A 23,982-nucleotide genomic window follows, 5' to 3' on the forward strand; every position below is an offset into this window, starting at 1 on the left:
ATGTCTTCATTATGGATTTTATTTTTTTAAGAGATAACATTTGTAAACATGATGAGACTGAAATATCAGTTCTCTCTAGTCTCATCACAGCTGAGTCATCAATACTTAACTATTTCTTGCAGGCTGATGATGGCAAGTATATAATCTTACTTATTTTAATTAAGCTCTACTTACTTCCCACATCATTTATGGTAACTCACAACAGAAAACATGTGTTTGTAACCTCGGGGTGTTAAAATAAAATGGAGATCAGAGACAAAGTAGAGTAATTGGATCAACAAATTTCATTTAAAAAATTATAAAAAATAAAAACTATGAACAAGAATAATGTATTAGGAATACGTTTATGTACATTAACATGGTTTCTATGATTCAGATTCACATATGATTCCAAGTTGACTGTCAAAAGGGACAACATGGAAAATGTTATCACACTGCTCCTAATGGGGGCCACTATCCCTCGCAGTAATTCTAAAAAGAATTTTCTAATATGGTCTTAACATTTTGAGAGAAAATGTAGCAGCAAATTTTATATGTAAACAGTTTACATTATTATTTAAATTTTAATTGTAATAAAAGTTAATTTAAAGTGTTCCAGTCACAGTGCTTTTAAGGTCCAGTTTCTTAATTATTAAAATCTGATTCAGTGATAGTAAACTGTATGAATGTATGTGGGTAATAAAATTGCAAATAATATATGTAAATCATATGGCTTGGGAATCAGTGAAAAATGCTAATAATGAAACTGAAAATATGCCCATTTAGAATTTTTTTTGTGTGCGTGTATTTTTTAAATAAGTGTATTACAAAGAAGAGGAACAAGATACATGACACTAAGGCTTCAGACAGCAACAATCTCAAAAGTAGGACACAGGTGAAGTTTACATCATATTACCTATCTTGTGTTTATTGCTTTTGTAAAAATAAATGTCATACCTTATTTTCATGCCTTTCTACTATTTTGTTGCATTACTCTGAGGAGTTTAAGATTGCATTTTGATTAATGACTGTAACTTTCCAGCAGAAAATTTTACATATTAAAATGTCCACTATGAATTATATCTCCAAGAAAATAGATTGCTATTCATGACCACAAAACACTCAAATAAAATTAAAATTATGGTGCTTAGATTTACAAGAACACTGGTGTGGTGCTGTAGAATAAGCACTGGACTACTAACCACAAGGTCGGTGGTTCAAACCCACCAGCTGCTCCTTAGAAACACTATAGCTATGAGTCAGAACTGGCTTGATGGCACTTAACAATGAGCATGTAGTCTTTGCCTTTTCTTCCTTGAGAAATTTCACAGAGCATCTTCATACACTCATGTGTGATTATTCAGGTTTAAAGACTAACAATGCTGTTCCTAGGATTGATCAGAACTGGAAATACTATGTCTAGATCAAAGCATTTAAAATAAGGCAGTGATTTTATTTACATGTTCAATGACTAACATCTATGGGCAATCAGGAATGGCTCACTATACTTGTCAAAACTAGTAGGGCAAAGAAAACACTTTTCGAATTTATGGTGATAGAATAAAGACTCAATTTGGGCACAGTTTGAAAGTTTCAGGAGAAGCCTTAATTTTGGAACAGAGACAAATTTGGCCCCCAATTTTTGCCCTAAAGCAGTGGGCATTGTGGGCTACCTAAAGATATCTTTAGTCCTGGTATGGCACTGTGGGTTAATGCGTCAGACTGCAAATCTGGCTGAATAGCAAGGTTAGTAGTTCAAGCTCACCAGCTGCTCCTCGGAAACCCTATACAGGGTCACTATGAGTCAGAACCGATTCGATGGCACTCAACAACAACAAAGATACCTTGAAAGTGTGGAAGGCAGACACTAGCAGCCTCTGTAGAATGACCTGAGAGAAGAAGCACGGATACTTCTGTTCTTTGATTTTGCTACCTGCTTATTGCCAGTGCTCTGTAAGTGCAAGAGTGCAGATGTGTGTGGTGGAAAGCAGAGTGGGAGCGTAAGGAATCCAACTCCTCAGACTTAATGTTGTCAGGTAAGCTGATTCTCGTTTGGAGACATCCAGCAGTAGAACAAAAAGGGCTACTGCAAGCATTATGTTCCTCAAAAGACCATGTGGGTGAGAAGTACGATACAAACCTCCTGGAGAGAGGGAACAGGTGTTTTGCCTCTATCCTTTATTACCCTGAAGAACCTAAGTGGTGATGAACTGAAAGCACAAAAACATCGTTTTGATAGTAGGGAAGGAAACCAAAGTTGTCAGCATGATCCTATAGCCTTGGGTTATAACAAACTCACTAGATTGCTAAAACACTTAAAATTTCTCTTTCACCCACTCATGTGTAACTTTACAACTTAAAACAACAAAACTGTTAATGCCCCTTCTTTTCCTGAAAGTGGAAAAATTCTCAGCATCTTATGGTCTCAAAACAACTCCTTTGAAGTCAGTAATGTGACACAAGGGTTTTCCTATGTCCCCATCAAGTGTCCCTGGGTGGAAAGAAGCATCCTCATTTCATAATTACAATCACCGTAATCTTTTACATTTATCAATATTTTCTCATCAAGACTTCCGTGCTTCTTTTATCTTTCAAACCATTCAAATAAGATAGATGGTGCCTCCAATTTACTGGTATAGAAAATGAGGTACATCATGGTTATTAAACTGTTCTTCCTTATACACACTAAGTGAGCCAGCTGGGACAAGAATATGTAAACTAGGGAGAAAGAGGACTCTCATCTCACATTCCAATCAAAGTCTTTACTTCTAAGATGTTGTGTCGGCACTGAATAAAAAGTCCATTAAGTGATTATATGAAACTTAAAAGACTAACACTGCCCTTCCACACCCAATGCCATTTCCTTGTCAACCTCTTTCAAAATTAAGATGTTCATTTCCTACTATGGCTGCATACTCAGAGTGCCCCCCTTGCCACTAACACTCTTTCAGGTGCTGGTTTCTGTACTATCCTGAAGCCATTTTAGAAGACTCACCTTGACCAGGCTATAATAACAACAGCTATGTGATTTAATAAGGAGCTCTTGTAGCGTAGTGGTTACGAATCGGGCTGTGAACTGCAAGGTCTGCAGTTCGAAACTATCAGCAGTTCCATGGGAGAAAGATGAGGCTTTCTGCTCCTGTAATGATTTACAGCCTCGGAAACCCTGTGCAGGGTCGCTATGCATCGGAATCGACTCCACGGCACTTAACAACAACAAAAAATATGATTTCATAATCTATCACCAATGTTATGTGCTAGGCACATTATACAATGCAACTACAAAACAACCTACATGGCAAAAGTTGGTTATTATTCCCAGTTTACTAGTGAAAAGTGGAGGTTCCAAGGTATGAAGGAACTCCAGGATCATACAGTAAGCAGTAAGGCAGGAATCATAATTCAAATCTGCCACTTTCTACCATCCCTCATTTCATAGCAGATGCTCTTTCTACTTGTTCCATCAAGGTGCCAATTTTAATCCAAACACCAAGCACAGAAGGACCAAAGGTGCTCATTACACTGTTCATTGTTGTTGCAAAAGAGTTGTTATCACAACCGAAGTACTCGGATTGGCTTACACAGTTCTATCTGGGATAAGAGCCAGGGGTCCCATTTTGATCTTTAATTTGGGGAGAATCCATTTCTCTTTCAACAAAACATAGTAACAATCGCTACTCTGCTTTGTCTTTCCTGCAGTCATCAGTTGGTTGTGTGTGGTTCTAACTGTGACAACAGGGTAAAGTCTTTACAGTCTTCAATGACTCATTATATATGTATGCACATATATGTATACATAGGCACGTGTGACTTGCCAATTTGGGAGCCACAACCTGTGGGTAAGTGGATCATTTCTGTCAGATTTTTATTTTACTAACTTTTCCTGGTTCTGAATAACCCTTGCATCTTTCAGTAAACAATTGAAATCTCTTCCATTCCATCCCATATAAATCTTAACACTTGTAAAACTTGACATTTTAAGTCTATTGTGTGACTAGTCCAATAGAAGATAATTCCATATAAGGCAGAGCTGGTCTGTTTTGTTCTCAGTTGTATCCCTAGGGCTTAGAAGAGTGTCAGCATTCATGATTAAGCTTTGGGAACAGACTTTGTTATATCAATTTTGTCCTTCAAACCACTTCTCCCTCCCCTTCACCTCCATGTGATCCCATCTCAGTGTGACTCAGGGAGGGTGGAGGGCACAAGGCCTAGGTGAGGCATAGCTGATATGCAGGCTGGAACCAGAGCCATGCACCACCCAGACATTGTCCTCTCAAGAGGATACACTTGTATTTGTTGTTGTTAAGTGCCTTATAGTTGATTCCGACTCATAGTGACCCTGTACAGGATTTCCAAGGAGCGGCTGGTGAATCTGAACCACTATTCTTGCAGTTCAAACAGACCCTGCAGTCTAGGGCATACAAGTCACCAAATTCCAAAGTTCTCCCAGTTTAAATGAAATTTCAAGGTATTTTGATGATGCTGTTTAAGGATGAAACATGTTTAAAAAGCCACCTAAAACGTCAGTCTTTTAATTAGTCTACTTTCCTTCCTATTTCCTTACTCCTATCACTGAAAATACAACAAAAACCCTCCTTGGATGCTAACTCAAAAGCCGAAATTAAACAAAAACCCTCCTTGGATGCTAACTCAAAAGCCGAAATTAAACAAAAACCCTCCTTGGATGCTAACTCAAAAAGCAGAAATGTTTTTTTCTTGAATAAAATGTGTTTTGCTCATAACCCTGAAACACATTGGGCAAACATGTAAAATATATTGTTGGTTTTATGGGCCTATAAAAGAAGGAAGTCTAAGATTTTAATCTATTACAATATATACAGAACAAAGACTCCTGGTGGCATAGTGGGTTAAGTGTTGGGCTGCTAACCACAAGGTCAGCAGTTTGAATCCACCAGCCATTCCACAGGAGAAAGGTGAGGCTTTCTGCTCCCATAAAGATTTACAGTATTGGAAACCCTTTGTAGGCAGCTATAAGTCAGAACCAATTCAATGGCACATCACCACCACCACAAAACATAAGCAAATACTGCCGTGGAAAAGTAGAGAGATCTGTCCAAATCTAGTCTAACTATCTGTTGATCATTCTTACAGGTTAAGTAAGACTTGCTGACTCTGTATTTTTTACAAATCTTACCCAGACATCTATAATGATGGAGATTCAGTCGTTTGCCTCCCAATTTCCCAGCACACTGTACCAAGCCTTGGGCAGACTATATCAACTTTCTAAGACCATTTGTTGCATTCACCTATAAAAATCCTATATAACTAGTTTATCTTTTGATAATCAGCTGATGGATACAGGAATGAATTAGAAAGAAGACTAGTTCTAGAAATTAGTAGGGAAGAAATACCATAAGGGCTATTTTAGAAAGAAACAAAGTACTTCCCTACATCTAAAGGATATATTCTTTTTTCTTTTTTGGTAGGGCTACTTGATGTGGGTTAATGTGCCAGACTGCAAAGCCGTTTGAAATGCAAGGTCGGCGGTTCAAGCTCACCAACTGCTCCTTGGAAACCCTATAAAGGGTAGCTATGGGTCAGAACAGACTCGACGGCACTTGACAACAACAACAACTTAATGTGGAGAAGACAAAGAGGGAAACTCCCTGGCTTATATAAAAACTTCACAAGGTAAGAAGGCTATACATTTTTAATGCCAGGAAGAACCTTGTTGTTGTTGTTGTTGTTGTTGTTAATTGACATTGAGTCAGTTCCGACCCACAGTGACCCAGTATAGAGTTTTAGAGGAGTGGCTGGTGAATTTGAACTGCCAACCTTACAGTTCAAACTGACCTTTGGGTCAAGTGCTTATCCTACGGCACCATACCTGACTGTATACAGTCTAGATCAACATGCTTATTTTGTAAATGAAGCTGTGTGGCTTTAGAAAGGTCATTCAGGTAGTAACTGGCAGAGCAGGGATACTAAGACCATACTAATTACTCATAGAAATGGCAAAACTACGGTGTCACTTCACAAAGGACCAGCCCCTTGCCGTTTTTATTGATGCTAGCCTTTTAGTAAGAACCATGGAGAACCATCGCTCTTGGATTATGGGTTGTCAGACTCAAGTTTACTGCTTATTTTAGGGACTTGATGCCATCTAATTAGCCCAGATTAGAGAAAATGGCAGGCTTGAAGCAACAAAAGGGAAGACAGAAATGAATCACATCATTTTTGTGGTTTTATTTCGTTTTTAGTGAATCTTTTGTTCACCTCAAAAATAACTTAAATGTTGACATGTTGTCTCCAGAAAACTTTTTATTGTATAAATAATAGTTTGATTGTGTATATGTGCTTTTCTTTTTAATGCTATGTAAGTACTCTGTTTCTCTTGTATTTGTTGTTGTTAAGTGCCTTCGAGTCGGTCCCGACCCATAGCGACCCTGTACAGGGTTTCCGAGGGTGTAAATCCTTACGGGAGTAGAAAGCCTCATCTTTCTCCCGTGGAGCGGCTGGTAGTTTCGAACCACTGACCTTAAGGTTTGCAGCCCGATTTGTAACCACTACGCTACCAGAGCTCCTTTTGTATAGAGCCAATCAAATTCTGCCTTTGGACAGATTTAATTTTCAATCCTTTGCCTATTTCGAAAACAAGCGTCACACATATTCATCTTTTTATCCTCTATAGTGTTTAGCACAGTGCTCTGCACATGTTTATTGATTTGGTTCCTGTCAGTGTCAGTGATTTTATTTTGATGCATAACGGTAAGAGACATGCAGCAATGACATAAGTCTTTGTAGTTCATCATAACTCTACAGCTCTAGGGTCACAATTTATGAACACTGGCATTACCCACCACATTACATCACATCAAGTTCTGCCCTCAGAACATTAAACTTTAAAACTAGAAACAATAAGCGGAATTCAATTTTTTTGTCTTTAGAGCTTTGTTCTACAAATTCCAAATGAATAATCATGTTCTTGTAAGTAAGTAAGTTTAGACATATTGCAAAGTAATTTTGCCAGTATATATTAAATTCTCAATAATTCAGCACTATTACTATCTGATACGACATGAATGAAGCTCTTTGCAAACTGGGACCCAAACCCCAAATGATACAAAATGTGAGATCATTTGGAAACACAGCTATGTTCTCAGAAACTACAGGAGTCTTCCCTTTTAACTCCCTGTCCTTTGCAAGTTCTGGATACTCCTCCAGGCAAATGGAGACTCTTCCAGTCAATGATTAGCTCATGTTCGAAATCAGACTTCCTAAATTCCTCAATTTCTGAATGTGTCAAGAAGCGAAGGATGCAGACATGATGTTGTATATCTTCACCACTTTTAATGCTGCAATGCTTGGATGTGACAATTTTTATTTTAGGGATTAAGTTTAGCCTTACAAACTTCATCATCATATTAACAAACTGGCGAGTGTATTATTTTTTCACTCCATAAACATCTATGAAGGGTCTGCATTCGCCCTATCAATACTCAAGTTCTGGTAACACAAATACATATGAGACATGATTTCTTAAGTGTGGTAAGAGAAAAATGCAGTGAGGTGCTGTCAGAATTAAGGTTTTATATCAACTTGGCTAGGTCAGGATCCTCAGTGGTTTTAGTAATTAAGATGTAGTAATCACCTCTACAATATGATCTTAAATGATGTAATCATTCCCATGCTGTGATCTGATGTAATTATTCCATGTGTTATAAATCCTTATTTCTATGATGGTAATGAGGCTACAGGCAATCTATCGGATTAGACTGTATCTTGAGTCAATCTCTTCTGACATATAAGAGATTAAACAAGCAAGCAGATCTCAGAGGGACCTATTACCACTAAGAAAGAAAAGCCAGAAGAAGAGTGCATTCTGTGGACTTGGGGTCCCTACGCTGTGGAGCTCCTAGATCCAGGGAAAGACTGACGTCAAGACATATGGAGCTCTCCAAGGAATGCCGGGCCTATGGATGCTGAAAGGAGTCAAGGATCTTTCTCTAGAATTGGCAAATAGAAAATGTCTTCCCCTAGAGCCAGAACTCTGAAATTGGACTTTTAGCCTCCTAAAAGGATAGAATACGTTTTATTTCTTTGAAGGTATCTACTTGTGGTCTTTCTGTTATAGCAGCACTAGACAACTTAGACAGGAGCTATAAGAAAGGAGATAACTCTGAATTCAGTAAAATGATGTGTAGGCTTCTGTTAGATGGACAAGGGCAGCAAGGGGGATAAGGAAAGGAAAGGGACAAACAGGGTAGATACTGAGGATTAATCCAATATGGCTGAAAATGGTGGATGTAGGGTGAATTGAAAGGAATTACACAGAGCTAGTGGGGAAGTAAGGGGAGAAATAACTTCTTTTTAAAAAATTCACGCTTTATGAGATAAGCAACAGTAATACATGGCAAAATTTTCATCTGGAAATAACAATAGGCAATTTATGTCTTCAATAGATCTCTTAAGCACTACTGTGGAGGAAAAACTGAAGACATGTGATATGCTGGCAAAAGAATTACAAAAACCAAGTCTAATAGCTTTACTGAACAATGAGAATTGTCTGAATTAAAGAAGTGGCTATGGGAACCGCTAACCGCACGGCTGGTGGTTCAAACCCACCAGTAATTCCTCGGAAACTGTATGAGTTGGCATTACCAACATCAAGAATCTCCTGTAATACAGATTCACTCTGAGTCAAAACAAATCAACAACACTTAACAACAACAATCCCCTGTGATAGCTAATTAGCAGTTGGTAGATGTCCACATGTGTTTTTATTTGAAAACTAAGATGTGAGTTGCATGTCACTATATGTGAAGAAGTACTGGTGGTGCAGTGGGTTAAGGCTGCTAGCCTACAAGGTAGGTGGTATAAACCCACCAGCCGCTCCATAGGAGAAAAAAATGAAGCTGTCTGCTCTTATAAAGATTCACAGTCTAGGAAGCTTTATGAAGCAATATTACTGACTCTGTCCTCTACTGTCACGATGAATGAGAATTGTCTCAATGGCAGTGGGTGGGTGGGGAGGTGTCAGGATGAGGGGAAGGGATGAGTGGATGACTATGTAAGATAGAGGTTATTGGAAAGTAGGCAAATGTAGGGGGAATGACAAAATGGTGTAGTCATAGGAACAAAGGGACATCTACATACAGACACCTCACAGGCAGCTACACATCTGGGTGTTGAGCTTAACAAACAGATACAAACTGAATAGATATAAATATTCTGTTGTCAAGAAGTGTATGACTTTTGCCCAGTGAAAGCAGGTGGAGTAAAAGGAAAGTTTCAGCAGTTTACTATTTGGTGAGTTGACTAAATTCTTTAAAATTAATTTCTGGCTTTAAAATATAATTCATTTAATTATCTTTCTAAAATCCTGCAGACAAGATTTTCTCACCTCTATCACCTTAATTTTGAATATTTCTCCTAAAGACCTTCAAGTGAGGATCTCGAACATGTGAAAATGTAATTCTCTGAGAAGCCATGATATGCCATTTGAACAAAGTAGTATCAATAGATGTTAGATAATAAAAGTTTTTTGCCTGACCATACAAGTGAGAATTTTAACTTGATACTACATAAAAATAAATAAATAAATAAAAAGGCCAGTGACTTTATTAAGCAAGAGCAAAATTAGTCAGCACCTTTTGCTGCAAGCAACTTCAATAAAATAAGAGGGTTTTCTTATGTTGTATCCAACAAGGGCAATTACTATCAGAAATGCTTTCAAACCCAACTTGTGAAATGAAACACATCTTGCAAAATATTCTACATGTGATTCACTTCAAAAAGAAGCTACACTAATTCAGGGCTTTTCACTTGAAAGGGTTACTTAAAAAGAATACCAGTATCTGGGTCCTATTCACAGACAATTACATAAAAATCTAGAGTGCGTGAGCCTGGGAATCAGTATTTATTTTAATGTTCTAGGTAATTCTAATGTGCAGCAGAGTTTTGAACCCTTGTATTCAGTATAGAGGTAGAAAAGGGAGAAGGCACCGACTCATAGTGACCCTGTTTAGGGATTCCAAGGAGTGACTGGTGTGTTAGAAGTTATCAGTCCAGTGCTTATCCTACAGGCCACACCAATACTGCACTAATGACTAAATATCAGAAGTTCATTCAGAGAGTCTATAAAGTATTACTGCATTATGTATTGTATGTAAATTTTGGTTTCTGATTATCTAAAAGAGAGAATTCAGTAAAAGCCAACACATGTGATAAAAACCGAATGGACAATACAAATGATATTATCAATGATTATGAAATTGGGACTGTCTTAACTTTAAAAGAAAGCATCAAGCATAATTCAACAACTATTTATAAAATTATTAATCTTTTGGTGTCATATGTGTGTAGGATTTTGTTCTTAAACCACTTTCAGGAAAATATTTGATGATATTTGTCAGTAGATATTCTACAGAGCACTAACAAAAATATAAGTGATTTTAAAGACATGAAATCACTCGATTTGTTAGACACATTCTCAGAATATACATTTACTCACAGGGTACTCTTTTTGATGACTTTTTGTGAGCTTATAAAGAGAGAATTTGATAAATGATTATAACACCAATCATATACAGCCACTTATTTTTTGTTCGCTGGGACATTAAGCGTTGTTATCGGCAGCTCCAGTTTTAGCACCAGACAATATATTTGCCCAGAATAGATCCAGACATCAGCCCAATAGTCAAGTCTCTCAGGGTACCTCCGTGTTGCCAAGCTTCAAAATACTGTGCAAGAATTGAAATGTATGGGCATTTTCACTGGTGAATTTTGTCTGACCTGTTTTGATGTCATAAGAACAGAGAATGCCTTCTATCACACAGTCCCGCTGGACTCTACACTTCTGGCCCATCACTTCCCTCATTTATTATAATCTGCCTTGTCTATTTTCTGTTGTTGCTATATGGTATAATGTTGGCGGACTTCACCTTTGATTGCCCCAGTGCCCACGGATACCTGGTCTTATTCAGTGGTCCAAAATATTAGTTGGATGAATGAATAAAGAAACCAAATAACTGGTTAAATGAATACATGGATAAATCCAGCACTTCATTGGCATCCTATTGTGTTAGGTGATACAGAATCAAGTAGTATATTTATTTTCACTTGTTCATTCATTCATTCATTCCCTTTTAATTAAGCATATTTGGCTAGATGCTGAAGTGTTAGTGATTGAAAAGAACTGCCCCTGTTCTCTATGATCTAAGAGTACAGCTAGAAAAAAATCAACATAAATAGCTCTAGGGATTTAACAGCATAAACATAAGGTGCTAAATATGTCAAATACATTCATTTAATTGAAAAAAAAACCTAACAATTAAAAAGGAGGATGGTGGTCCAGATAAATTCTGGGTTGATAACCACAAAGTCAAAGATTTGAGTGCACCAGCTACTCCACAAGAGAAAGATGAGGCTTTCTGATCCCACGAAGATTTACAACTTCAGAAATCCTATACAGCGTTGCTATGAGTCTGAACTGACTGACAACAGTTAATTGGAAGTACTGATGTCTCCAACAAGCAGAGATTCAGAGCATTTGAGAAGCATGAATGCATGTTCCTGGTGTCTTATCTTTGACTATAATAGGTTTGAGAAAAGTGGTTCATGATGAATGGAGTTGTATGATGCTTAGCTGATGGATGGAAAGGAAAGGCTCTGGGCAGAAGGTAAAATTCTGGGTTCAGAGTAAGGCCTAGGAGAAAGATTGAAGGAGTTATAAGTTACTTAGGCTAAGGTATAGTTGAGAATCTTGTTCACAAGGTAGGGTGGACAGTACAAGATGAAACCAAAAACCGAGGTAGTATGAGGACATCTTAGTGGAAAAAAAATGGGCTGAATTCCTGATCTAGATCTTTAGTATGACATTTTTAAATGCTCTGAAAGGAACTTGATAGAAAGTAGACATGATACTTTAAAACATCTTTCTAAGTCACACTCTTTCTACCAATTTAACCAATCAGGGTGGCAGAGAAGCCCACTTCTGAATGAACATGTTAGACATTGGAATATACATACTCGTCCTTGTCCACTTTTTCACGGAGCTTCTTTAGTTGTTTACTTTGGCCGAACTTCGAATTTTGAATTATGTTCTCAAAGTATTCATCTTCCTTGTAGTTCAACTATATTATACAAAAGATTTGGGGGGGGGTATTAAAACTAGAATCTTCAAATTTTTACTAAAAATCATAGGGAATGGTTTCTTAAATTCTAGGATCAGACAAACCTCACCATATTGATATTCATCTTTATGTAATAGATGATAACAGCACATTCTTATTAAGTATTTCGTGTGTAAGGCAGGAGCCCTGGTGGTTAAATGGTTAAGTGGTTTAAGTGCTCAGCTTCTAACTGAAAAGTCAGGGGAAAAAGAGCTGGTGATCTGCTCCCACACAGGTGACAGCCTAGGAAACCCTCTGGGGCAGTTTTACTTTGCCATATACAGTGGCTATGGGTCAGGATCAATGCTGTCACACACAACAACGTGTTAGGCACTGTTCTAAGCATTTTAAATCTTATTCTTTTTGTTGTTACATGCTGTCAAATTGGTTCTACCTCACAGCAATCCTATGTAGAACAAAATACTGCCCAATCCTACACCATTGTCACAATTGTATGATACCACTGTTGCTACTACTGTGTTAGTCTAGCTCATTGAGGGTCTTCCTCTTTTTCATTGACCTTCCACTTCACCAAGCATGATGTCCTTCTCCAGAAACTAGTCCTTCCTCACAATATGTCCAAAGTACAAGAGAATTCTCACCATCCTTGCTTCTAAGGAGCATTCTGGCAGTACTTCTAAGAAAGATTTGTTTGTTCCGGTAGTTAGTTCAAGGTACTTTCAATACTGTTTTCCAACACAATAATTCAAATGCAGGTCCAACTTCACATGCATAGGAGGTGACTGAAAATACAATGGTGTGGCCTGGTGCACCTTAGTCTTCAAAGGAACATTTTTGCACTTTAACATTTTAAAGAGGTTTACATTAGGCAGCAGATTTGCCTAATGCAACGCTGCAATACACTGTTTGATTTCTTGACTTGTTTCTGTGAGTGTTGACTATGTTGTTGTTAAGTGCAGTTGAGTCGGTTCTGATCCATAGTGACCCTGTACAGGGTTTCTGAGGCTGTAAATCTTTATGGGAGCAGAAAGCCTCATCTTTCTCCCACGGAGCAGCTGATAGTTTTGAACTGCTGACCTTGCGGTTTGCAGCCCGATCCGTAACCACTACACTACCAGAGCAAAATGAAGTCTTTGACAACTTCAAACTTCTCTCTATTTATTATGATGTTGTCAGGATTTTTTTCTTCTTTACACTGAGGTGCAATCCATACTGAAGGATATAGCCTTTGATCTTCATCAGTAAATACTTCAAGTCATATCTGCTTCCAGTAAGCAAGGATGTGTCACCTGCACATCACAGGTTGTTAATGAGATGTCAGGTTCTTGTTCATATAATGCAGTTTTTCAGATTATAGAATAAGTGTAATAAGAGAATACATCCCTAGAACACACCTTTCCTGATTTTGAACCATTCAGTAGCCACATGTTTTATTGAAATAATTGCTTCTTGGTCTATATATTGGTAATATATATTAAACTCATTTAATTCTTACAAGAACTCTGTTTGATCCATTTTCAACTTAAGAAAACTGAGACAGAGTGATTAAGTCACTTGTCCAAATTAGTGAGTGGTGGAGTTGGTATTAGAACCCAAGCAATATGGCTTTGTACCTGGGCTTTGTATCTTAGTCAGTATAATTCTCTCATAAGGGTCCCCAGGATTTTCACTGCATAAGCAAACTCATTTAAAAGAGATTTTCAAGCTATTCAGCAAATGCAAAGGGGAGAGAAGGTACTATAGCTTGCAAATCCCATTTCAAAAACCATTGGATTGGGAATCACCATCAGCCCTGGACTTGGGCAAAGTTTCTAGCAGCGATAGTGACCATATTAGTAACAGGACCCTAAATTGAGTCTGAAATCAGTTATATAGTCACTTTAACCTCTCTTTTTTATAAAAAAACTTACTTATGTAATCTATTTTTGCCTTTACCTTGACCTACATTTATTGGTGTGTATTCTTCTCTTTTAATTGTTACGTAACCAGAAGAGAATACAGTATTCTCCTGTGTTAATGCTGACACAGTTGCAGCAACAATAGTCTCAAATAGGACAACTGTGAAGCTGGTGATGGTACAGTACCGGGCAGTGTTTCACTATGTTGTACGAATGACACTATGAGTCAGAACCAACTCGATGGCACCTAACAACAACAACAGCGATAAAATTATATGCTTTTATTTACTTTTTAAATACAGAAAGCATGACTTGCTTTATCCTGTCATAAATAAAAAATAAAAGAAGATCCAAAGAATTGGCCTCTCGGGCCTGTATAAGACATGATAAGGAGTTTGAGGGCTACTTCTTTATCTTGGCCACCCTTAATGTCACTTGATGTCCAGCCTTTAAAGGACGATAGACTTTTCTTAGTACTTTTAAGATCCAATAGATGGGACAAAAAATAACATTAACTGTGTTCATCAAATACAGTGCAAACCAACGAAACAAAAGGCTAAAATAAGCATTGTTCTGACTTCAGGGTTAAAGGTGTTATACTCTGAGAACTAAAGTTTTGTGCCACTTCACATTTCTGAAACTCTATTGTTACAAATGACATGGTTGCTGGCCCCAGAATCTATAGAAGCCTGAAGACTTACCTCAAGATACTCTTTATTCAGTTTATCATCATTTGAAATAAGGTCATCAGGGTAGCCGATCCTTTCTTTGATTGCCAAGGCCTGTGACAATTATAATATGGCATGTGAGGATGATTGTGTCACTTCCAAACACTTACATTATAATTTACCCACCACTAGCAATTGGCTCTGTGGGATAATGCACTGGATCACCAGGTCAATTTGAATCACAAGGTTGGTGATTCAAACTCAATAGCCAGTCCTCAGAGACTCTTTACAGAGTTACTATGAGTCAGAAATGACTCCAAGACACTTAACAACAACTTAATCCATATTGTTTACAAAAAAGTATTTGGTAAGACTTAAACAAAGGCCTTTGCCATGAGTTTTTACCAGAAATTCAAAATAAACCAAAATAGACGTGAAATTGAGCTTCTTATATCTAATTATCTTGTTGTTGTTAAGTTGTGAAGTGCCGTTGAGTCGGTTCCAACCCACAGCAACCCTATATAGGGTTTCCAAGGAGCAGCTGGTGAGCTTGAACCAAGAACCTTGCAGTTCAAACAGCTTTGCAGTCCGGTGCATTAACCCACAGCGCCACACCAGGACTCCAATTCTCTTAGGTTACAAAAATAAAAACAGGTAAGTCATTGTTTTCATATATATTGTATTTTTATGAACTTTTTTTCTGAAAGGGGTAAAATTTATAAGGAAGTCCTGGTGTGGCATTGTGGGATAAAGCACTGGACCAAAAAGTCAGTCTGAACCACAAAGTTGGTGATTCAAACTCACCAGCTGCTCCTTGGAAAACCTATACAGGGTTGCAATGAGTCAGAACCAATTAGATGGCACTTAACAACAACAAAAAATATTTAAAGCTTCCAATCTAGCACCTTATAATTATTTTCCCACCTCACTGACTTGGCAGAGAAAACAGATAGGGGTTTACAGATTTAGTGCTAATATCCTTCCTGAATATTGGTTCCTGGAAGTTCTTATGTTCTTCTTTGGTCTTTAAAGAGAACAAACCCATTTTCTCAAATTTAAATGAATGAAAGTAACTCATTAATTGAGTGAAAGACAGGCTTTTCCTATTATACTAGCACATACATATTTATCACTTTTTTTACAACTCATTACTTCTTAATTTATTATTGAAATTGTTTATTTTTATTAATGTTCCCACATGTTCACTAATTGTGGCAATATTAATAAAATTGATATTTTTTACCTTTTATTTTTCTTAGTAGTTTTCTTACGTTTATATTTATCTGTTAGTTTTTCTTAGTTGTTTGACATTTGATTATGTAATATTATCTTGCTCTTAAATCATTTATCTATATTTTTCATGGGAATTGAGCCTTTATCTCTGAGTTATTTGGTTTGCCATCAGATGGATGTGGGTTTTGTCTACAACTCTGTTACAAAAGCCCACAATGCACCCCAGGCAACGAGGATCATATGTGTCACTGAAGTCAGTTAAGTCACGCCCATTGTCTTGTAGCTTTCCACACCATGAGCTGATTACAAAGCGACTTCATAAGTATAAGGTCGGCTCCCTCCCATTGCCACTCTATTTCCTAGAAGCCATTTCCCCAGACTATTCTAAGTGACATAACTCTTGCAGAAAGTAAAGGTGCTACATTAAAAATATATATTATCAAATACTTCTGGTAAATATTTGGGAAAAAACATTGAGTAGATTTTTTTATTGCCAGAATTCCAAGAGATTAAATTTAGGTTATTGCTGTTTGTGCAATTCTTCAGATTATTCAATATACAGTTACAGTGCCTAGCAAGAAGCTGAAGATAAAATATCAAGCAAGATTACGGTCCTCATAGAGCTTACTGTAAAGAGAAATAATAGGTTGTGAAATGAGTACTCATCGTCAAGTGTGATGTATTGCTGCTGCTTACACCTTAGAAGTACATAACCTAGTCTAGGGAGAGATCATGGAAGACTTCCTGTGGGAAGTGTCTCCTAAATTCTTCTGATCTTGGGATTCATTTTTGTGGTACAACTTGCAGATCCAGTTCTGTAACTCCACTTTGGGAAATGCTTATCTAGAACAACCCAACAGCACCTAGTCATGGGGAACAAATTCACAGAAAGAACAAATCCATCCTGAACTCTGAGGAATCGTCCACAGTAATGGAAAGATAGCTGGTATACCAAGGCCTAAGTTCTTTGGTAAACCACCAAAGGATCTTTGAAAGTTGAAGACAGTCCTTCCATGTGAATTAATTCTGAAAGAAAACTATACTAGAGGTTGATTCTCTTATGACAGTAGTTTAATGGACTTCTCCTGTATTAGACCAAAGAATGGACTGTCCTTATTGTCACTCTAAGTACAAAGGAATAATCACTGGCAAGTCAGTGTTGCTCATAAAGCATGGACACAGTTTTCACTGGACTTGTTCCCTTTAGTTTTTACATAATTATAAGGATCATTTTATATAAATGGTCAGAGTAAATTTAAACCTAATAATTCCTTAGGAATCATACCTTGATTCTTATGCTGCAGATTACGTCTCAATAAAAGTTGCACAACATGGGTAGACAGGAATTGCTGTAAAGTCTCCTTCATGTCTCTAAAAAATCTCCTTGATAACGCATAACCTTACATTTCCTAGAATATTTCACATTTTTCTCCTAGGTCACTTAAAAGGCTAAATTGGGCATGTTTTAAAAGGTTAACTGGAATTTTGCTTTAGAAATTGAGAGCATTTTCAGACACTGACTAAGGTTTTTAAATTTTGTTTCATGGAAGGAAGAAAATAGATATACCAAACCAAATCCACTGCTATCGTCATAACGACTCTACAGGACAGAATAGAACTGCTCTATAGAATTTCCAAGGCTGTAAGGTCAACAGTTCGAAACTACCAGCTATTCCGCAGGAGAAATGAGGCTTTCTGCTCCCATAAAGATTTACAGCCTTGGAAACCCTGTACAGGGTCACTACGAGTCGGAACCGACTCCATGACACATTAACAACAACAACAACATAAATCTTTACACAAGCAGACAGCCTCATCTTTCTCCCAAAGAACAGCTGGTGGACTCCAGCTGCTGACCCTGACGTTAGCAGCCCAACACATTACCACTATGTCACCAGCTTTCCTGAATAGTTGATACAGTTATCTTTTAATTCTTGGTACAGGTTTTCCTCTTGCTTTCTGAAATCTTTTAATAAAAGGGATGGGAATATTTTCAATGTTTTACACTGGTGGGAAGTGATGCTGGTTGCAAAGAGATAATAAAAGATGAAAATCAGGGAGAATATATTTATCGATGAAAAAAGTTGTCAAAAACATTAACATCTTGAAGGTGTTGCATTTTTAAATGCAATTGCTCATTGTTTTTTTCCTATAAGAACATTTCTCTTTAATTGTTAGCTGTACTGCTTTTACCTTTTCTGCAGCTTTCTTCTTGGTTTCAGCATCCATCCAAGTGAGGTCATCTAAAGTCTGAATAAAAACTTCCCGAATCTGTTTAATCAAATCCTCAACCTCAAACCAAAAGAAGAAGAGACAAATTTGTCATGAATTTATTCTCTGTAATATAAATTTAAAAAATAGAGCTACAAGCTGTCTTTATATGACTCAATAACATTAATAATTATAAATTTCTACACAAACTGCAATTTAATGCGGCATATTTGGAACATTATATTTTTACAGTAACATTGTCCACTATTACCTCTACTAATTAAATCCTCATCATCATCATTAGGTGCCTTAGTATCATAGTGATCTTATGTACAAAAGAACTAAACACTGCCCATTCCTGCACCATCCTCATAATCATGCTAAAATGAGTCCATTGCTGCCGCCAATTTGCCAATCCATCATTGGGGTGTCCCTCTTTTTTGTTGACCCTCCACTTTACCAAGCATGATGTCCTTCTCCAGAGACTGATCCCTTCTGATAATATGTCCAAAGTATAAGAGATGAAGTATGAGAGATGGTTATCTTGACTTCTAAGGAGCATTCTGCTTGTACTTCTTCTAACACAGATTTGATTGTTCTTCTGGCAGTCCATGGTAACTTTAATATTCTTCTCCAGCACCATATCTCAAATGCATTAATACTTCTATGGGCTTCCTTATTCACTGTCCAAACTTTCATATGCATATGAGGTTACTGAAAATACTATGACTTGGGTCAGGTGCACCTTAGTCTTCAAACTGACATCTTTGCTCTTGAACACTTCTCAGAGTTCTTGTGCAGCAGATTTGCCGAATGCAATGTGCCATTTGATTTCTTGATTGCTGCTTCCATGACTGTTGATAGTTGATTTAAGCAAAATGAAGTCTTTGACAACTTCAATATTTTCTCCACTTATCTTGATGTTATTTATTGGTCCAGTGGTGAGGATTTTTGCTTTATTTACATTGAGGTGCAATCCATACAGAAGGCTGTGATCTTTGACTTTCATCAATAAGAATTTTAAGTCCTCTCTGCTTTCGATAAGTCAGGTTGTATCATCTGCATATTACAGGTTGTTAATGAGTCTTCCTTCAATCCTGATGCCATGTTCTTTTTCATATAATCCAGCTTCTCAGATTATTTGCTCAGCATACAACTGAATAAGTATGTGATACAATACAACCCAGGTGTACACCTTTCCTAGTTTTAAACCATTCAGTGTTTCCTTGTTCTGTTAGAACAACTGCCTCTTGGTCTATGCACAGGTTCCTCATGAGCACAATTAAGTGTTCTGGAACTAATTCTCCACAATGTTGTTAAAAGCTTGTCATGATCCATGCAGTTGAAAGCCTTTGTGGAGTTGATAAAGCACAGGTAAACATCTTTCTGGTATTTTCTGCATTCAGCTTGTCTTTTATGCTTGGCTTTTCAGCTTGGCTGAAAGCAGAGAACACCAGAAAGATGTTTACTGATTAAATAGATGTTATTAGAGACATCAACAAAATAAAACCATTTCAGAATGTAATAGCTTCTTCTATCCTATAAGAAGCACTAACAGAAATGATTAGCCATTTACCACCTGTAGTTTAGTTAAACATGAGGTAGTATCTGAATAGAGCCTTTTGTCACATCTTTAAGTTGCATTTTTTATTCTCAGTAACAATACAGTAAAGTGTATTTATTCAACTAAATCCTAGTTTACCTTCTGGGTTTTTAAGAAAACACTCATTCTTGGTCAAGTTGCTAATGTTGTTGTTGTTGTTAAGTGCCGTCGAGTCGGTTCCGACCCATAGCGACCCTGAACAGGGTTTCCGAGGGTGTAAATCCTTACGGGAGTAGAAAGCCTCATCTTTCTCCCGCGGAGCAGCTGGTAGTTTCGAACCACTGACCTTAAGGTTCGCAGCCCGATTCGTAACCACTACGCTACCAGAGCTCCTTCAAGTTGCTAATAGTACAGTTTATACTAGTAGAACATGTGACTGAGTATTCTGAATACACTGCTTCTGGAAAATAGCTCATTTTGGACTAAATATTAGGAACAGTCTTTTGAGATAAGGAGAGTGAGATATAGTGAGAAACATTAGCAACTTATGATTCAGAGGTTTGTTGTCCAATTAGTAAAATTATGGACTACTGACCTGTGAATCAGTGCAAACAAAGTGATAATTTATTGTGCTGACAACATTACCAGGTGTTTACTCTCCCCAGCAAAGGCTGCTTCTACATAAAGCCTTCCCACAGCATTTTCCAGATTTCCGTTGACATAGTTTGCACAACGTCTCCAGGTTGCAGCTTCAGACGTTGTGCCATAAATTGCCTGTGGAAGGGAAAAAAGAAAATGGTGCTTGAGCTTGATCAAGAGTGGAGGGTTGGCACATAGGAAGAACATACGATTCTTGACATTCTATTATTTCTGTCTCCTTTAAGTTCTTGCAGTATTGTGTCTCCTCAAATGCACCCATTCCTTCACTATGATAAAATGAATCTGACTGTTTATTCATATATGAACTGGAAAACTCCTATATGTCTTCAGTATCATATCCCAATAGAACTTTTGGCTATTATAAGTTAATATCATCCTACATAGTTTTAGAAAAAGAAAAAAAAAAAGGAAGAAAAACACCATGGTGTTACTATTGCATAAACATAAGTGAGAAGTAATGTTCAAGAAATGAACCAGAAGGGACATCTGATATACAACAAAACACATTTCCTGATCCTTAATGTTTTAGCTGAACTTCAGAGACTTAAGGAGAGTGATATGTGTACAAATGTAAAGACCAAAAAGAGGTTTAATTTAGTTCATGGAAATTTGGCAGAACACCAGTTTTACATGCTTTAATTTTTAAAATGTTGTCTACGATTTCGTTTAAAGGCTAAAAAACAAGCCATTTCAATCGTTCACAGAGTACTTTTCTTTTTGTGACACCAACCAATGTTGACTAGAATGCCTTCTTCCTCAATCTCTCCTCACCTCTCCCCTGAGAATAAGACTAAAATTGTATTAAATAATATAGACACAGCCAAAGAAATGATCTTAAGGCTATCTCCAGGGAGCTGTGCTCCCTGTAAATTGTCCAGGCAAATGTAGTCCATGACAGTGTATCTACTGCGCTAAGAACATCTGAAAATTATATTAATTGAGAAAGATAATACTGCAATTGTTTTTAACAGAAGCAAAATTAAGCTAGTATTTTTTCATGATTGCTGAAACAACCAAATATAACACCTGATACTGCAATACAATCATGATGCCACAGGAGACAATCATAAGATGGCAAAACACAATGAAAATGAATGTATTTTCTAGGCTACGTATCTTAAACATGGGCAGAAGAACCAACATTTGGCATTTTGTCTCTCGGCAACATTCATTATATTCTAGTGGCGTACATCGGATAATAATGTATCTCTTTATGCTTTAAGTCTTATGAAATGATAGATTTTTTTCTTCACCTTGCGAAAAGCATTTCTGGATTCCTTGTAGCTTCGGCTGAGGCTGCTTACAAGATCCATTATGAACCGCCAGGACATTAAATTTTGAAGATCTCTGTATATAAAAAAAAACAAACAAACCCACCACCCAGCAACAGAAAAGATGAGGCTGCAAAGCTTCTAAAAAGGGATATGAAATGTAAACTTTGAGAATATATGCACTCTGACATACCTACCTGGCAGAGTATTTGGTAAGAATGAGTTTAAGTTTGGTTAAATATTCTGGAGCATAAACAATCACCTCTTCCTCATTTGTAATACTAATATTCACTGTTGACATTATTTCATTTGTGAAATCTGACCAGCTGAAGGGCTGGGGGGAAAAGCAGGCATAAAACATTCAGTAATTACATATTCACCTTCTTGCTTCCAAGATTCAATTACAGTTAGCAGGTTAGACGTTAAAAAGTGTATGTTACATAATTATATAATTGAAGCATGGCCACTTTGATATTTGGGATTTTCCTTCCTTAATAGTTTCAATTACATTTTGAATAAAAATTAGTTCTTCTGCACGATTATTTAGGTATCAGAATTGAAAACCTCTAATTTACAAACTATACAACTAGAAATTAGACTAATGTCATCTTCTTTGTCTAACAAAATAAAAAAAAAAGAAATAGCTTTAAAAATATAATTTCTTACATGACAAATGTATTTTAATATCACTGAACGATACATGTTAAAGGAGTCCTGGTGTGGTGCTGTGGGCTAATGTGTCAGACTGCAAAGTCGTTTGAACTGCAAGGTCAGTGGTTCAAGATCACCAGCTTGCTCCTTGGAAACCCTATAGAGGGTCGCTATGGGTTGGAATCGACTTGACGGCACTTAACAACAATAATACATGTTAAAATTATTTTAAAAGGAAATATTTTAAGTGAATTTATAAAAAATAAAACTTCTTTGCTTTATGTAACAATTGAAATATGAAATATAGTGCTCAACATATATATTTTTTGATACACAAGCAAAGTAGTGTTAATCTTTTACAAGCTGTTACTGTTAAGTGCTGTTGAGTTGATTATGACTCATAGTGACCCTGTAAAAGGTTTCCAAAGAGCGACTGGAAGGTTTGAACCTCCAACCTTGCAGTCAGTAGTCTAGTACTTATTCTATGGCACCACACCAAATAGATATTAGTAAATAAGTCATTAAGATAAAATAAAACATTTCACTGGAGATCCTCTTGTATATGAAAACACACTCGTGTTATAGCAGACTTAATATTATACATACAACACAAATGGTTCATTTTTTAATAATAAAAATAAATTTTAAACTATCAATATTTGATCTACAGTAGTTCCTCATACAGTGTGTGAGTAGGAACCAACTTGGTACCATACAACCACCACCATGGCCACCATCATATAAAAATGTTGTATGTTACAAATACTTAATAGTGTATTATCTTAAAGTCCTTGCTTAAATCAATTAGTATCAAAGTGAATCTTATCACTGAATGTAGGTGTTTTCACCTTGTTCTATGAATGTTGCTTCTTTTCCTGATCACATGTATTAGGAATACACAAGAATAAAAAAATGCATACCCTCCAAAACAGATTATTGTTGTTGTTAAGTGGCATCGATTCGGTTCTGATTCATAGTAACTCTGTATAGGGTTTCCAAGGAGCAACTTGTGGGCTTGAACTACCGACCTTGTGATTCAAACTGACTTTGCAGTCCAGTATATTAGCCCACAGTGCCACACCAGGACTTCAAACAGATTATTAGATACTAAATAGGCTTTTGGTGTGGCGCTGTAGGATCAGCACTGGACTGTGAACCACAAGGTCAGCAGTTCAAACCTACCAACTGCTCTTCAGAAACCCTATGCAGGGTCACTATAAGCTGGAACCAACTTAAAAGCACTTAACAATAACTACAATGAACTACAAATAAGCAATACTGTCATTGCTGTTTATAAATGGACTCTAAGAGAGCAACCTTCTTGTCGCTTGTAATCTAATTCTCCATTCTTTAGGTAATTCTTCAGAGATCTTAATGAGAACATGGCAAGATCTCTGAATAAATTATTCCTTTCAAGAGTTAGACAGATATCTAGTGCCTTTATTGTTTGATTGTTAAAATGAATGAACTCGCTACAGTCTCTCAGAAATATTCTCCACCCTGTTATATGACAGCTTGTAATATTATTACAAGGGAGTCCTAGTTTGGCGCTGTGGGTTAATACGCTGGACTACAAAGTCATTTGAACCACAAGATTGGTGGCTTAAGTTCACCAGCCACTCCTTGGAAACCCTACACAGGGTCGCTATGGGTTGGAACCAACTAGACAGCACTTAACAACAGCAACAATATTATTACATGGAGTCCTGGTGTGGCACTATAGGATAAAGCACTGGACCACAAGATCTCTCTGAATCACAAGATCAGCGGCTC

General features: G+C 37.0%; 1 protein-coding gene across 1 annotated transcript in view; it reads right to left on the bottom strand.

Annotated features, from left to right (window-relative positions):
• The window catches only part of MME (membrane metallo-endopeptidase), a 135,920-nt gene that overhangs the window by 30,190 nt on the left and 81,748 nt on the right, over positions 1-23,982 (bottom strand). The window contains exons 10-15 of the mRNA XM_006867958.1: positions 21,756-21,892; positions 21,541-21,634; positions 20,273-20,401; positions 18,067-18,165; positions 14,674-14,754; positions 11,971-12,074 (exon numbers count right to left, since the gene is read on the bottom strand). Coding sequence (XP_006868020.1) covers positions 11,971-12,074; positions 14,674-14,754; positions 18,067-18,165; positions 20,273-20,401; positions 21,541-21,634; positions 21,756-21,892 — 644 coding nt within the window. The remainder of the gene's footprint in view (positions 1-11,970; positions 12,075-14,673; positions 14,755-18,066; positions 18,166-20,272; positions 20,402-21,540; positions 21,635-21,755; positions 21,893-23,982) is intronic.

This window comes from Chrysochloris asiatica, unplaced genomic scaffold, assembly GCF_000296735.1.
Source record: "Chrysochloris asiatica unplaced genomic scaffold, ChrAsi1.0 scaffold00113, whole genome shotgun sequence".
Classification (NCBI taxonomy): domain Eukaryota; kingdom Metazoa; phylum Chordata; class Mammalia; order Afrosoricida; family Chrysochloridae; genus Chrysochloris; species Chrysochloris asiatica.